General features: G+C 44.3%; 1 protein-coding gene across 1 annotated transcript in view; it reads right to left on the minus strand.

Moving 5' to 3' along the window:
- Positions 1-3,566: 3,566 nt before the first annotated feature.
- Positions 3,567-16,180, minus strand: part of SCPEP1 (serine carboxypeptidase 1) — a 40,704-nt gene continuing 28,090 nt past the window's right edge. The window contains exons 11-13 of the mRNA XM_059047748.2: positions 14,603-14,740; positions 13,426-13,589; positions 3,567-3,895 (exon numbers count right to left, since the gene is read on the minus strand). Coding sequence (XP_058903731.1) covers positions 3,833-3,895; positions 13,426-13,589; positions 14,603-14,740 — 365 coding nt within the window. The 3' untranslated portion in view covers positions 3,567-3,832. The remainder of the gene's footprint in view (positions 3,896-13,425; positions 13,590-14,602; positions 14,741-16,180) is intronic.

A 16,180-nucleotide genomic window follows, 5' to 3' on the forward strand; every position in this document is an offset into this window, starting at 1 on the left:
TTAAAGCAAACGCTGAGTTCATGAAATAAGAAATTAAGAAACAGATGAGAAGACAACAGTTAATCAGGTGAAACAGCAGCTGGCATAACTAGGAAAAATCAATTTCCATCCTCCAAAGGTCATAGAATCTACAGTCTTCTGGGCCACTCTAATCAGAAACACAGAGGAAATTTAACTCCGGAAAACAGAGTTCGGCCAAGGCAAGTTGAAACATTACAAAGACTACAGTCCACCCCTTCTCAACTGGCCACCGACACGTTGCCCAAAACATCATTTAATCTCCAAATAAAGACAAAAACAAAGCTATGCTTCTGCTTAACATGACACACTATCCCTCTTACAACCCAAACCATTCTAATCTCATCCCCAGGAGAGCATCAAGGTCCCTTTTTTGTCTTTGGATAACATTCATTCTTTTCCTAGCTGATTCACACTCCTGTTTTGACATCTTGTAACTTAAAACACTTACATATAAAGTGATTATGAGCACATCTCAGGTTAGATGATAGAGACTGAGAGAGGAGATAAAAAATTTTTGGTTAATATTTATTAAAATATAGTCCCATCAAAATAAAGAAGAAATGCTTTAAACTATAAGAGTCCTCATTCTACAGCTGGTCACAAGGCCACAGATAGTATTTATAACTATCATCATCTACTGCTCATTCCATATTTCTTTTGCCCTCAGCAAACACCTCTGTTGTCAAAGTTCCTTGCCTGGTGGAATGACTCAAGCCCTTTGTGAAGGATCTGGGACATTAGCAGTCTAAACTGGGTTGTTGTAGTTTTCCACTGATCTTTTGTTTGTTTGTTTTATTGATGTATAGTTGATTTACAACGTTGTGTTAATTTCTGCTGTACAGAAAAGTGATTCAGTTTTATATATATATATATTCTTTTAATATTCTTTTCCATTAACGTTCATCATAGGATACTGAATATAATTCTCTGTGCTATACAGTAGTAGGACCTTGTTGTTTATACATTTTCCATTGATCTTAATCAGAGGATATGGGAGTACTAAGAGGCACCCCAAAGGGTCTCCTGCAGTACCCCTTCTTACCTCCACCGTGCAGCAGCAACCCAGTTCCCCTTGATAGTCAGGTCAATCACCCCAGCCAGTACTCTGCCTAGTGATTCAGTGCCCAAAGAGGCCAGATGGTAGCTTCAAGTTCCAATTTAATGCAATCTTTGCTGTGTCTCCTTGTGAAAGCATTTCTCCCTTTGTAATGAAGATCTCTACACCAGCAGATGCTAAAACCGCAGAGATGGGAAGCAAAACTTTGACTATTGGATCATTAGGGTTAATATTGAGAGGATTGACTTTCATATTTATCCCTTGATTCCTGAACTTCTGAATCCAGGGTATGGGAGAAACAAAATGCTGATTTAGAGAATTTACCACAAACCGGAGGACACTGCCCCAGCCCTTGCAAGATGTCACCACCAATTCGGCAATATAACTGAATCTTCAAAAAGTCATTCAATTGTCTGTCAAAGCAGTTGCTTCGAGATGATGAAGACTAGGGTTGGACCAGTGAATTCCAAGAGCATGAACCCACTGCTGTATTTCATTTGCTGTGAATACCATGATGGTGGATGAGACATCCTGTAAGGCCACAGATGGTAGTTTTGGCAGAAGCATTGTGGGCAGGGAAGGCAAATCTATGTCCAGAGCAAGTGTCAGTTCCAGTAAGAGCAACTTGATGGCTCTTCCAAAATGAAAGTGGTCCAATGTAATCAACCTAACACCAGGTAGCTGGCTGATTCCTTGCGGCAATGGTGCCACATTAGGGGCTCAGCGCTGTCTTCTGCTGGCAGATTGGGCACTGAGCAGTAACTGTAGCCAGGTCAGTCTTGGTGAACACACGTTCATGTTGCTGAGGCCATGCATAGCCTCCATCACTGTCACCAGGGCCACTCGGTTCACAAGTCCACAGGAGTTGCTGGGGAAGGGGGCTGTCTGATGTCTACCAAATGGGTCACAACCCATCCACCCGATTATTAAAACCTTCCTCTGCCCTTCCATGAGCATTCACATGGAACCCAAATATCTTCACGCTCTGCCAATCAGAGAGCTCTATCCTCAGACCTCTCTCCTTCAGACCTTTCGATTTTCCAGTTGTGCTCCTTTCACTTCAACGACCCAACCAAACCATGACTCGGGGCAGACCCTCTCTCTTTGCAGGCAAAATAAACAGGTGCACTGCTCCCAGTTCTGTCCAGTAGGAGGATTTCCCTTCACCACCATCTTCCAGGGCTGTCCCAGAGAGGAACTCCAGTGCCAAAGTGGTCCACTTTCAGGTGATGCATGCATATCACACAGAACCATCTACACACCAAGCCTGAGACTTTTCTTCCTCAGTCAACACATCATAGGGAATCCCATGAAGGCATGGGTGTGGGTTGAGAGAGAATACAATGTAGCAGGAACAGGGGCCTTAGGCAAGTCTGGGAATTTGCTATAGGATCTTAGGGCAAGAGACTAACCTCCTCAGACAGGGATGGAAGGGCTGCTTCCAGTGGCAAAAAAGCTTTGAGGTCCCAGGTTCATTGGAATCTGCCCATGTGACATATCATAATGTTCAAACTTTCACTCCTTCCCCCCAAATAACCTAACCTCTAACAAAAAGACTCTGTGAGGTTGGGAATTCAAGTTGTGTTTTAATTCAACGCCCTAAGGACTCATAAGACTCAGTAACTAGATATACTCATAGTTCAATTTTTTTCCAGCAGAAGCAGCAGGAGAACGATACGCATTGGTGGAGTCCAGGGGGACCCAGCACGAGCCTCTGGCATTCTTCCCCGTCCACACAGGAGTACAGGAGCCCTCTCTTCCCAACAGCAAACCAAACTGTGGGGAAAGCATGGAGCACCACCCAAGGAAGCCTGTTTTAGTCTCAGGTCAGAAGGGGCTGGTCACGTAGGCATAACCTGTTAGTAACTCTTTCCTCACGCACTGCAGGATGAGACTTCGGGTTTGGTTTGCAAAATCTCAGCCCCACAACTACAGGAAGTGGTATTTCTTTCAGGGCTATCATAGAAGCTATTAGGTCCCTCTGCAGATCTTGAGCCATGAATTAAAACTCAAAAGTCCCAAACTCATCATTTTAATTTTAAAGAAATGTTACAATTTTTTTGTCTGAACAAGTATGCTTTTAGGAAATTATTATAAGAAAATGATAAGGATGTCTGTAAAAACGTAACTAACAGGATAAATCACCAGAGCACCATTTATAAAAGCGACAAACTAGACACTGCTTATGGGAAACAAGTGGGCATTTGGTAGGTAAATTATGGTACATCCATAAAATGGAATGCTCAGCAGACATCATACTGATGTGTGAACAAAGTAGACTGAAATAACATAGCAATGATTGTGTTTTTTGTAAAAAATATATATGTATATATAGCAAAAAAAGATTTGCAAGGATAAACACTTAAGTGGTAACAGTGCTTATCCCTGGGAAGGGAGCATATGAGTGTTCATTTTGTTCTTTGTTTGCCTGTATTTCCTGTTTTTTCTATAAATTGCATAATTTGCTTTTGCAGTAAGAAAATGTTAATCTATTTCAACCCTTTATTTTGATGAAAACAAATCCATTTTTTTCAAACTTAGTTTTCAGAAGCAGAAATGATTTCCAAGTTGTCACAGAGGCAATGATTTTGTTCTCTGTCGAAGCTGATGGGACCCTTTCACAATCACAGCCCAAGTGAGGTTCTCCCCCCTGAGTCAGATTCGAAGGGAGAAGAGTGGTTCTTACACCTTCAGGGTGCTTGCTTCGGCTTCCATGCCCCAAGGCCAAGCAGCTCACCTCCAGCCCAAGCCATCCTATTCTTGCTGAGTCACCAGCCTCATCATCTGCAGAGCCACGTCCCCTTGGTCAGAAGGAACCTGGAAGCAAGCAGTATACACGTTAGCACTCCTGGTTTCATGCCTGGGGCTGGGGTCAGCGCCGGCATACCGAGACCCTGCTCCCAGGAAGGGGGCCAGCTCGGTGACAGCAACCTGGGAGGACAGCTGCACCGGGGTGCCATTTCTTAAAAGAGCATCCCTTCTGTGAAATGACCCTACTTTGGACAAATCCTCTTCTGGGCCCCCACCTGCTGGGCTGCAGGGGTCTAGAGAAGCCAGCATTTAGGAAGGAATCTCCTATTCCATTTGGGGCTGATCTGTTGATTTTTTTTTTTTTTTTGGCCACACTGCATGCAGGATCTTAGTTCCCCAATCAGGGATGGAACCCTCACCCCCTGCGGTGGAAGCCCGGAGTCTTAACCCCTGGACCAGGGAGGGAAGTCCCTGTTGATTTCTTTATAAGGGCTGTGCTTATGTTACTAGGATCCAGCCTGTCCAAGGAAGAGGGAAGATTGCAAACATTTTAAAGGATTCTCTGTGTAGGAAGGGTCCCAGAGCGGAAGGGAAACTAACAGCAAAGCTGTAAACCAACAAGACTCTTTGTTTGGGGCGCCCCTGCTTTTACACAGTTATTCAACTTTTTGTTTTCCTGTAAGATTTTTCAAATAATTCTTGTAAAAAATCTCCTTCCCACACACCATCAAAGGGGGAGGGGCAGAGGCCTCAGTTTATCCTCCACAAAGATGGCGGTAGAACAGATGGCTCCAAGTTCTGAAATTCTGCGGCTCCACGATTCTCTCACTCTCCTGCCCCCGACTCTCCTGCCAGGCTTGGTCCCCAGGAGGGACAGGCACAGTGGGGTATGCCAAAATGACACTTAATCAACTAGAGAGGAAGTGGTTGGGGGATGATTTACTAACAGTCTCCAACAGCTATTTTAAGGCTGACCCCAACTGATGCCTTGTTCTATGGGTGACAAACCAAGAGGAAACAGGCCAGAACTCCTCACAGAAGTGACAGCCCACAGCTGGTTCCTCCTGCCTCCCCCTCCTCTCTGACTCCGCAGAGACCCTTTCTTGGAATAGTGTTGTGCTCTAAGACCTCCTACTGCCTTTTCCCAGTCAACACCGAAGGTACTCAGAGCCATGACAAAATGCCTTCCTAACCCTGTGTCCTGCTGCCTTGTCCACTGTCTCTTCAGATCAAGTTTATTAAAAGGGTGGGCTACTACTTCCTTCCGGTTTCTTAAAGGAAGTTGTCTTCTCTCCCTCACTGCTCAATCATTCGCTCTGTCCTTTCTGTGCTGGCTTCTGAGCCTGCCGATCCACTAAACATGCTTTTGCCACAATTACCGCCAACATCGGTGCACCCAAATCACTGCTTACGCTTCAGTCCTTTATCTGAGCTCTTGGCAGCATTTCGACACCACTGGCCCCTCTCTGCCTTGGGGATGTCCCTGGTCTCCCTCCTACTTTTCTAGCTATTCTTTCCTCAAGTCTCATTTGTGGGTCCTTCTTTTTCCTCCTGCCTCTTAAATACTGGTGTATCCAGGGCCCTGACCCTGGCCTTTTCCATATTTGACTCCCGAATGTCCATCTCTAAGGACAAACATTTAACTCCAGACCCACAAATACACAGTATATACAGTCAACTGCCTATGGATAGCCCATTTGGCTAGTCTATAGAAAAACAGTTACCAAGTCCTGCTTATTCTCCCTTCTAACATCAAATGCCTCTATATCTCTCTCCTGCCTAGATTATTATAAAAGCATCTTAGATCAGCTCTCTGCTCCAGTCTTGTCCCATGTCCTCTATTGCTACAATGTTATTTCTTAAGACAAATCTGGTAATTTTACTCCTTTGCTTAAAACCCCCCAGTGGCACATCATTGCCTTCAGGGTAGGTCTAAGCTCCTTACCGAGGTATGCAAAGTCTCCCTCTCCAGCCTCATATCTCCTCAGTGATATGGAGACAACCCTCCCAGACTGCAGTTGCCTGAAGGCGCCTCTGGACTCGCACACACTGCTCTATTTGACCCAACACCTTCTCGTTACCCAGCTAACTCCTGCCGATCCTTAGGGCCTTGTCTTTGACCCCCAAGCCTGGGCTGGGCCCTCTTCCCAGGGCCAAGCCCCATCTTGGGATTTCTCACCCTATTTTACTAGAGTCTCTTTGCCTGTCTGCCGTTCTGGTCCATGAGCCCCCAGAGGACAGAGATGGTGTATCATCCATGTGTATACTCCCAGTATCTGGCACAGGGATGAGTAGTTATGAGACACTCAAATGTTTGCTCAGTGAATATAAAGGACCAAAGAGTAACTCTGGTTTCTCTTAAAGCTTGCAGCATCTTCATTTCTGAGAGGTTCTTTTTTTTTTTTTTTTTTTTTTTAACATCTTTATTGGAGTATAATTGCTTTACAATGGTGTGTTAGTTTCTGCTTTATAACAGTGAATCAGTTATACATAGACATATGTTCCCATATCTCTTCCCTCTTGCATCTCCCTCCCTCCCACCCTCCTTATCCCACCCCTCTAGGTGGTCACAAACCACCTAGCTGATCTCCCTGTGCTATGCGGCTACTTCCTACTAGCTATCTATTTTACGTTTGGTACTGTATATATCTCCATGCCACTCTCTCACTTTGTCACGGCTTACCCTTCCCCCTCCCCATATCCTCAAGTCCATTCTCTAGTAGGTCTGTGTCTTTATTCCCGTCTTACCCCTAGGTTCATCATGACCTTTTTTTTTTTTCGTAGATTCCATATATATGTGTTAGCATACGGTATTTGTTTTTGTCTTTCTGACTTACTTCATTCTGTATGACAGACTCTAGGTCCATCCACCTCAACTACAAATAACTCAATTTTGTTTCTTTTTATGGCTGAGTAATAGTCCATTGTATATATGTGCCACATCTTCTTTATCCATTCATCTATGGATGGACACAGGTTGCTTCCATGTTCTGGCTATTGTAAATAGAGCTGCAATGAACATTTTGGTACATGACTCTTTGAATTATGGTTTTCTCAGGGTATATGCCCAGCAGTGGGATTGCTGGGTCATATGGTAGTTCTAGTTCTAGTTTTTTAAGGAACCTCCATACTGCTCTCCATAGTGGCTGTATCAGTTTACATTCCCACCAACAGTGCAGGAGTGTTCCCTTTTCTCCACACCCTCTCCAGTATTTATTGTTTCTAGATGTTTTGATGATGGCTATTCTGACCGGTGTGAGATGATATCTCATTGTAGTTTTGATTTGCATTTCTCTAATGACTAATGATGTTGAGCATTTCCTTCATGTGTTTGTTGAAAAGCTGTATATCTTCTTTGAAGAAATATCTATTTAGGTCTTCTGCCCATTTTTGGATTGGGTTGTTTGTTTTTTTGTTATTGAGCTGCATTAGCTGCTTGTAAATTTTGGAGATTAATCCTTTGTCAGTTGCTTCATTTGCAAATATTTTCTCCCGTTCTGAGGGTTGTCTTTTCGCCTTGTTTATGGTTTCCGTTGCTGCGCAAAAGCTTTTAAGTTTCATTAAGTCCCATTTGTTTATTTTTGGTTTTATTTCCATTTCTCTAGGAGGTGGGTCAAAAAGGATCTTGCTGTGATTTATGTCATAGAGTGTACTGCCTATGTTTTCCTCTAAGAGTTTGATAGTGTCTAGCCTTACATTTAGGTCTTTAATCCATTTTGAGCTTATTTTTGTGTATGGTGGTAGGGAGTGCTCTAATCTCATACTTTTACATTACCTGTCCAGTTTTCCCAGCACCACTTATTGAAGACGCTGTCTTTTCTCCACTGTATATTCTTGCGTCCTTTATCAAAGATAAGGTGACCATATGTGTGGGGGTTTATCTCTGGGCTTTCTATCCTGTTCCATTGATCTATATTTCTGTTCTTGTGCCAGTACCATACTGTCTTGATTAGGGTAGCTTTGTAGTATAGTCTGAAATCAGGGAGCCTGATTCGTCCAGCTCCATTTTTCGTTCTCAAGATTGACTTGGCTATTCAGGGTCTTTTGTGTTTCCATACAAATTGTGAAATTTTTTGTTCTAGTTCTGTAAAAAATGCCAGTGGTAGTTTGATAGGGATTGCATTGAATCTGTCGATTGCTTTGGGTAGTAGAGTCATTTTCACAATGTTGTTCTTGGATTCTTCCAATCCAAGAACATGGTATATCTCTCCATCTATTTGTATCATCTTTATTTTCTTTCATCAGTGTCTTATAATTTTCTGCATACAGGTCTTTTGTCTCCTTAGATAGGTTTATTCCTAGATAGTTTATTCTTTTTGTTGCAGTGGTAAATGGGAGTGTTTTCTTAATTTCACTTTCAGATTTTTCATCATTAGTGTATAGGAATGCAAGAGATTTCTGTGGATTAATTTTGTATCCTGCTACTTTACCAAATTCATTCATTAGCTCTAGTAGTTTTCTGGTAGCATCTTTAAGATTCTCTATGTATACTATCATGTCATCTGCAAACAGTGACAGCTTTACTTCTTCTTTTCTGATTTGGATTCCTTTTATTTCTTTTTCCTCTGATTGCTGTGGCTAAAACTTCAAAAACTATGTTGAATAAGAGTGGTGAGAGTGGGCAACCTTGTCTTGTTCCTGATCTTAGTGGGAAGGGTTTCAGTTTATCACCATTGAGGATGATGTGGCTGTGGGTTTGTCATATATGGCCTTTATGATGTTGAGGAAAGTTCCCTCTATGCCTACTGTCTGCAGGGTCTTTATCATAAATGTTTGTTGAATTTTGTGAAAAACTTTCTCTGCATCTATTGAGATGATCATATGGTTTTTCTCCTTCAGTTTGTTAATATGGTGTATCACACTGATTGATTTGCATATACTGAAGAATCCTTGCATTCCTGGAATAACCCCCACTTGATCAGGGTGTATGATCCTTTTAATGTGCTGTTGGATTCTGTTTGCTAGTACTTTGTTGAGCATTTTTGCATCTATGATCATCAGTGATATTGGACTGTAGTCTTCTTTCTTTGTGACACCTTTGTCTGGTTTTGGTATCAGGGTGATTGATGGTGGGCTCGTAGAATGAGTTTGGGAGTGTTTCTCCCTCTGCTATCTTTTGGAAGAGCTTGAGAAGGATAGGTGTTAGCTCTTCTCTAAATGTTTGATAGAATTCGCCTGTGAAGCCATTTGGTCCTGGGCTTTTGTCTGTTGGAAGCTTTTTAGTCACAGTTTCAACTTCAGTGCTTGTGATTGGTCTGTTCATATTTTCTATTTCTTCCTGGTTCAGACTCGGCAGGTTGTGCATTTCTAAGAATTTGTCCATTTCTTCCAGGTTGTCCCTTTTATTGGCATAGAGTTGCTTGTAGTAATCTCTCATGATCCTTTGTGTTTCTGCAGTGTCAGTTGTTACTTCTCCTTTTTCATTTCTAATTCTATTGATTTGAGTCTTCTCCCTTTTTTCTTGACGAGTCTGCCTAATGGTTTATCAATTTTGTTTATCTTCTCAAAGAACCAGCTTTTACTTTTATTGATCTTTGCTATCGTTTCCTTCATTTCTTTTTCATTTATTCCTGATCTGATCTTTATGATTTCTTTCCTTCTGCTAACTTTGGGGTTTTTTTGTTCTTCTTTCTCTAACTGCTTTAGGTGTAAGGTTAGGTTGTTTATTTGAGATGTTTCCTGTTTCTTAAGGTAGGATTGTATTGCTATAAACTTCCCTCTTAGAACTGCTTTTGCTGCACCCCATAGGTTTTGGGTCGTCGTGTCTCCATTGTCATTTGTTTCTAGGTATTTTTTGATTTCCTCTTTCATTTCTTCAGTGATCACTTTGTTATTAAGTAGTGTATTGTTTAGCCTCCATGTGTTTGTATTTTTTACAGATCTTTTCCTGTAATTGATATCTAGTCTCATAGCGTGGTGGTCAGAAAAGATACTTGATATGATTTCAATTTTCTTAAATTTGCCAAGGCTAGATTTGTGACCCAAGATATGATCTATCCTGGAGAATGTTCCATGAACACTTGAGAAAAATATGTATTCTGTTGCTTTTGGATGGAATGTCCTATAAATATCAATTAAGTCCATCTCGTTTAATGTATCATTTAAAACTTGTGTTTCCTTATTTATTTTCATTTTGGATGATCTGTCCATTGGTGAAAGTGGGCTGTTAAAGTCCCTTACTATGATTGTGTTACTGTCGATTTCCCCTTTTATGGCTGTTAGTATTTGCCTTATGTATTGGGGTGCTCCTATGTTGGGTGCATAAATATTTACAATTGTTATATCTTCTTCTTGGATCGATCCCTTGATCACTATTTATTGTCCTTCTTTGTCTCTTGTAATACTCTTTATTTTAAAGTCTATTTTGTCTGATATGAGAATTGCTACTCCAGTTTTCTTCTGATTTCCATCTGCATGGAATATCTTTTTCCATCCCCTCACTTTCAGTCTGTATGTGTCCCTAGGTCTGAAGTGGGTCTCTTGTAGACAGCATATATATGGGTCTTGTTTTTGTATCCATTCAACCAGTCTACATCTTTTGGTTGGAGCATTTAATCCATTTACATTTAAGGTCATTATCAATATGTATGTTCCTATTCCCATTTTCTTAATTGTTTTGGGTTTTTTTATTGTAGGTTTTTTCCTTCTCTTTTGTTTCTTGCCTAGAGAAGTCCTTTAGCATTTGCTGTAAAGCTGGTTTGGTGGTGCTGAACTCTCTCAGCTTTTGTTTGTTTGTAAAGGTTTTAATTTCTCTATCAAATCTGAATGAGAACCTTGCTGGGTAGAGTAATCTTGGCTGTAGGTTTTTCTGCTTCATCACTTTAAATATGTCCTGCCACTCGCTTCTGGCTTGCAGAGTTTCTGCTGAAAGATCAGCTGTTAACCTTATGGGGATTTCCTTTTATGTTATTTGTTGTTTTTCCCTTGCTGCTTTTAATATGTTTTCTTTGTATTTAATTTTTGATAGCTTGATTAATATGTGTCTTGGCGTGTTTCTCCTTGGATTTATCCTGTATGGGACTCTCTGTGCTTCCTGGACTTGATTAACTATTTCCTTTCCCGTATTAGGGAAGTTTTCACTATAATCTCTTCAAATATTTTCTCAGTCTCTTTTTCTCTTCTTCTTCTGGGACCCCTATAATTCAACTGTTGGTTCATTTAATGTTGTCCCAGAGGTCTGTGAGACTGTCCTCAGTTCTTTTCATTCTTTTTCCTTTATTCTGCTCTGCAGTAGTTGTTTCCACTATTTTGTCTTCCAGGTCACTTATCCGTTCTTCTGCCTCAGTTATTCTGCTATTGATCCCTTCTAGAGAAATTTTAATTTCAGTTATTGTGCTGTTCATCATTGCTTGTTTCCTCTTCAGTTCTTCTCAGTCCTTGTTAAATGTTTCTTGCATTTTCTCTATTCTATTTCCAAGATTTTGGATCATATTTACTATCATTATTCCTAATTCTTTTTCAGGTAGACTGCCTATTTCCTCTTCATTTGTTAGGCCTGGTGGATTTTTACCTTGCTCCTTCATCTGTTGTGTGTTTTTTTGTCTTTTCATTTTGCTTATCTTACTGTGTTTGGGGTCTCCTCTTCGCAGGCTGCAGGTTCATAGTTCCCATTGTTTTTGGTGTCTGTCCCCAGTGGCTAAGGTTGGTTCAGTAGGTTGTGTAGGCTTCCTGGTCGAGGGGACTAGTGCCTGTGTTCTGGTGGTGAGGCTGGATCTTGTCTTTCTGGTGGGCAGGTCCACGTCTGGTGGTGTGTTTTGGGGTGTCTGTGGCCTTATTATGATTTTAGGCAGCCTGTCTGCTAATGGAGGGGGCTGTGTTCCTGTCTTGCTAGTTGTTTGGCGTAGGGTGTCCAGCACTGTAGCTTGCTGGTCGTTGAGTGGAGCTGGGTCTTGGCATTGAGATAGAGATCTCTGGGAGATTTTCGACATTTGATGTTACATGGAGCTGGGAGGTCTCTTGTGGACCAGTGTCCTGAACTTGGCTCTCCCACCTTAGGCACAGCCCTGACGCCTGGCTGGAGCACGAAGAGACTGTCCTACACGTGGCTCAGAATAAAAGGGAGAAAAAAATTGAAAAGAAAGCAAAAAAATTTTTTTAAAAATAGAAAAGAAAGGAAGGAAGGAAGGAAGGAAGAAAGAGGGTAAAATAAAATAAAGATAAAATAAAATAAAGTCATTAAAATAAAAAATAATTATTAAGAAAAAAAAATTTTTAAGTAAAAAGCAAAACAAAAGAAGAATGGATGGACAGAACTCTAGAACAAATGGTGAAAGCAAAGCTATACAGATAAAATGTCACACAGAGGCATATACATACACACTCACAGAAAGAGAAAAGGGGAAAAAATAATCTATCTTGTTCCCAAAGTCCACCTCCTCAACTTGGGATGATTCGTTGTCTATTCAGGTATTCCACAGATGCAGGGTACACCAAGTTGACTGTGGAGCTTTAATCCGCTGCTTCTGAGGCTGCTGGGAGAGATTTCCCTTTCTCTTCTTTGTTCACACAGATCCTGGTGTTCAGCTTTGGATTTGGCCCTGGCTCTGTGCGTAGATCGCCTGAGGGCGTCTGTTCTTTGCTCAGACAGGACGGGGTTAAAGGAGCTGCTGATTTGGGGGCTCTGGCTCACTCAGCTCAGGCTGGGGGGAGGGAGGGGTACGGAGTGCGGGGCGAGCCTGCGGTGGCAGAAGCCAGCGTGACGTTGCACCAGTCTGAGGCGTGCCTTGCATTGTCATGGGGAAGTTGTCCCTGGATCACGGGACCCAGGCAGTGGCAGGCTGCACAGGCTCCCGGGAGGAGAGGTGTGGAGAGTGAGCTGTGCTCCCACACAGGCTTCTTGGTGGAGGCAGCAGCGGCCTTAGCGTCTCATGCCCGTTTCTGGGGTCCACGCTGATAGCCGCAGCTCGCGCCTTTAAGCGGCGCTCTTAATCGCCTCTCCTTGCACACCAGGAAACAAAGAGGCAAGAAAAAGTCTCTTGTCTCTTCGGCAGCTCCAGACTCTTTCCCGGACTCCCTCCCGGCTAGCCGTGGCGCACTAACCCCTTCAGGCTGTGTTCACACAGCCAACCCCAGTCCTCATCCCTCCATAACCTCCCTCAGCCCAGGGAAAGCTACTCAGTCCACCTACAGCCTAAGGGAAAACACCGTGTTCGCTAGGCAGGTGCAAGAGTGCTGCAGCCTCAGTGCCCGTCTCTGCAGGTGAAGCCTTTTCTGAATTGAAGTTCCAGAGCCACCGCTCCTCACAAACACTTGTACTCTGCACTGTGCTCAACCTTACAGACCACCGAGCTTGATTTCACTCCCTGAAAATGTCAGGGAAAGACAATTTCTCCCTCCCTCCCTCGGGACAAGTTGTTCCTTCAGGACCAACTGTCCAGAGGAAAGTAACATTCAACTCATTTAACCTAAAGAGCAGAGGATAAAGAACCCAGCCTAAGTCTCTCAGGAGGATTTACTTTTTCAGTGAAGCACAAATAGAGTTTCATTAGTGACCCCAAAACAATCCCAAACCCAATGCACTTATGAGACCAGTGCGTGTGGCTCCCCCACCCCCAACTCGAGTGGCAAATCTGGAAAAAACGCTGACCCTCTCTCACCATGTGTCCAGCTCTGAGAATCCAGTAGAAAGCCAGGTTCTTGTGGGACTTGACAAAGGCAGACGTTTCTGACGTCTCAGGGTCACTGTGCAGGGGCTTCCACTTTAGCTGACTGAATTTGGGCAGTTCTGCCCACCTCAGTTTTTGCACCCAGGCCTCCTGACCTGACGAGAGGGATGAAGAAGGACCCAGCATTAAGAGCTGTATGGAGTAGAAACCAAAATCTGGGTCCCACAATTCAGCATGGAATCTGCAAGCTGGGAGGTACGTAAAACTCACGTTGGGATCTTGTTAAAATGCAAATTCCGATGCAGTAGGTCTGGGCAGGGCCTGGGACTCCGCATTTGTCGCACTGGGTGTCCCAGCCACAGCCAGGCTGCCCGGGAGAAACCTAACAGCTGTGACTACTTTTTGCCCCTGACCCTCCCATTCCCCTTCGCTCTGTAGGAAGGAAATCGGGGACCTCTGGAGGTGGACAGGGCCGTCAGGAGGACGGAGAAGCCTCAGGGTAAGGAGATGGTGGATCATATCGGGGAGCTCATGGAAGAAACACAGAACCTTTTCAAATCGTCCTCAGTACCCTTGGCTCCCAAGTCGCAAAAATATTCAATCCTGCTGACTTTGAGAAGCGCTCACACCCGCCAGACCGCGTGCCTCGATTTTTATCTGCCAGTTCTGAGAACCTGCCTGAGCTTCTCCCTGGCCCTCCCTGAAACCAGAGGTGGGCACAGGTGGCAGCCAGTGCAGGAGGGACCCCACCAGGACCATTTCCCCTGGGTCCTCATCTTTACAGGGTCAGCAGGGCTGTCTTGATTTATGCTGCAGTGCTTACCATCCCCTGTGACACTGCACAAAAACGAGGTTGTCCCTCAGTTAAATGGTGCCTCTGTCCAGTGGCTAGGGAAATGTCTTCTTTTAAAATTTCGAGGTGGGCGTGGGTATTATCCTTTTCTGTAATCATACCTAAGGCTTCCAAAGCTGGACAGGCCAGTCTTCTCTGAGGGGGTCACAACCTCGGGCAGCCCTACCCTCTTCAAAGAGTCAAGTTCAGGGGTGGATGCATGTAACAGGAAATGGCCTTCCTCCTGCCATTTCAATGTCAACAGTCCCCCAAGAGGCCAGTTCTAATCCAGCTCAACCCACGACACTGCCTCCATGGGCCCCAAGTGGTTCCTACCCATGGTGTCCACGATGAGGTCAAGCTGTCCATTATACACGGTCACGTTGACCCCGGCTTCCAGCAGCTCGTCCACAATGCTGATGACTGGCTTCATGAAGTCCTCCTCCATGTTCAGGAAGACGCTGGCAGCCTGGCCTGTACAAGGGGAAGGAGAAAGAGGTTGCAGTTTGGAACCTGCCAGAACAAGAGGCACCTTTCAGCCCAGAGCATCCAGCACCCAAAAGTGACCACCGTGCAGCACCTAACAAAGACCGAATACGCAGCTGCTTCACCAACAGGGACCAGCGGGCACAGATATCTGTGCCCCGAGCTGGCCGTGTAGAAGGGGAGCCCAAATAGCACACATGTCTGTTCATCCAGGTGCCTCTGATGACAGCAGATGCCATTTATCATGAGGGATGGAAACCCAGAGAAAGCTAACACCCAAGGAAACAGGATGGTTTAGAAAATACCCTTTGAGGGACTTCCCTGGTGGCGCAGTGGTTAAGAATCTGCCTGCCAACACAGGGGACATGGGTTCGATCCCTGGTTCGGGAAGATCACACATACCGCGGATCAACCAAGGCCGTGCGCCACAACTACTGAGCCTGCGCTCTAGAGCCCGCAAGCCACAACTACTGAGCCCACATGCCACAACGACTGAAGCCCACATGCCTAGAGCCCGTGCTCCACAACAAGAGAAGCCACCACAATGAGAAGCCCACGCACTGCAACAAAGAGTAGCCTCCACTCTCCACAACTAGAGAAAGCCCGCGCACAGCAACAAAGCAAAAAAAACCACAACCCAATGCAGTCAAAATAATTTAAAAAAAAAAAAAAAAAACCCATTGGGCTGGTCCTCTCAGGGGACAAACTGATTTGGGACCAGCATTAGTTTTCCTCCTTTGCTGAGTAACACCAGGGACAAGGTTTTTTTGTTTTGCTTTGTTTTTGCTTTTTCAGGGCCAAGTGTTAAGCTCTGAACCAGTAGGGTTACCTCAGTAATCAACAAATCAGTCCTAAACCAATTCGGAGCTGGCCCTTGGTAAAGTCACATGGATGACGAGCCCCAGGCAGGAGAGGAGGCCGTCCGCACAGCCTTCTTGCTGGATCCCGGACCAGCACTGTCATTGTACTGAACAACAGCAGCAGCCAGCATTGAATTTTTAGTTGCCAGTCACTGTGCTAAGTAAGCACTCTGCAAGCAACATCCCATTGCCTCCTTCCTCCACCAGCCCTGCGAGCTTAGGTTCTTTAGCCTGTGCAATGGCTAAAGAAAATAAGGCTCAGGGAAGCTGAGAAACATGCCCCGGGTGAAACAGCCAGTGGCAAGCTGGGACTGGAACGCAGGCCTGGCTGACTCCGAAGTATGTAGGCCTTAACTACAAACTGGACTTGGGACACTGAGGGTACCCGGAAATGACAGTCTGTCCTTTCCAGACCCATATACAGGCACACCCGGAGCCAGGGAGAGTTTGCTCTTATCAGTTTTCATCCGCAAAAGTGTAGTTGGCTCACCCATCCAGCCACACTGGCCAGGGAGGGAGGGTCCCTATAACCAGAGAAGCTGGGGCTGGACAACACTGTCATGAAGGT

The sequence above is a fragment of the Kogia breviceps genome, chromosome 19, assembly GCF_026419965.1.
Source record: "Kogia breviceps isolate mKogBre1 chromosome 19, mKogBre1 haplotype 1, whole genome shotgun sequence".
Taxonomy (NCBI): Eukaryota; Metazoa; Chordata; class Mammalia; order Artiodactyla; family Physeteridae; genus Kogia; species Kogia breviceps.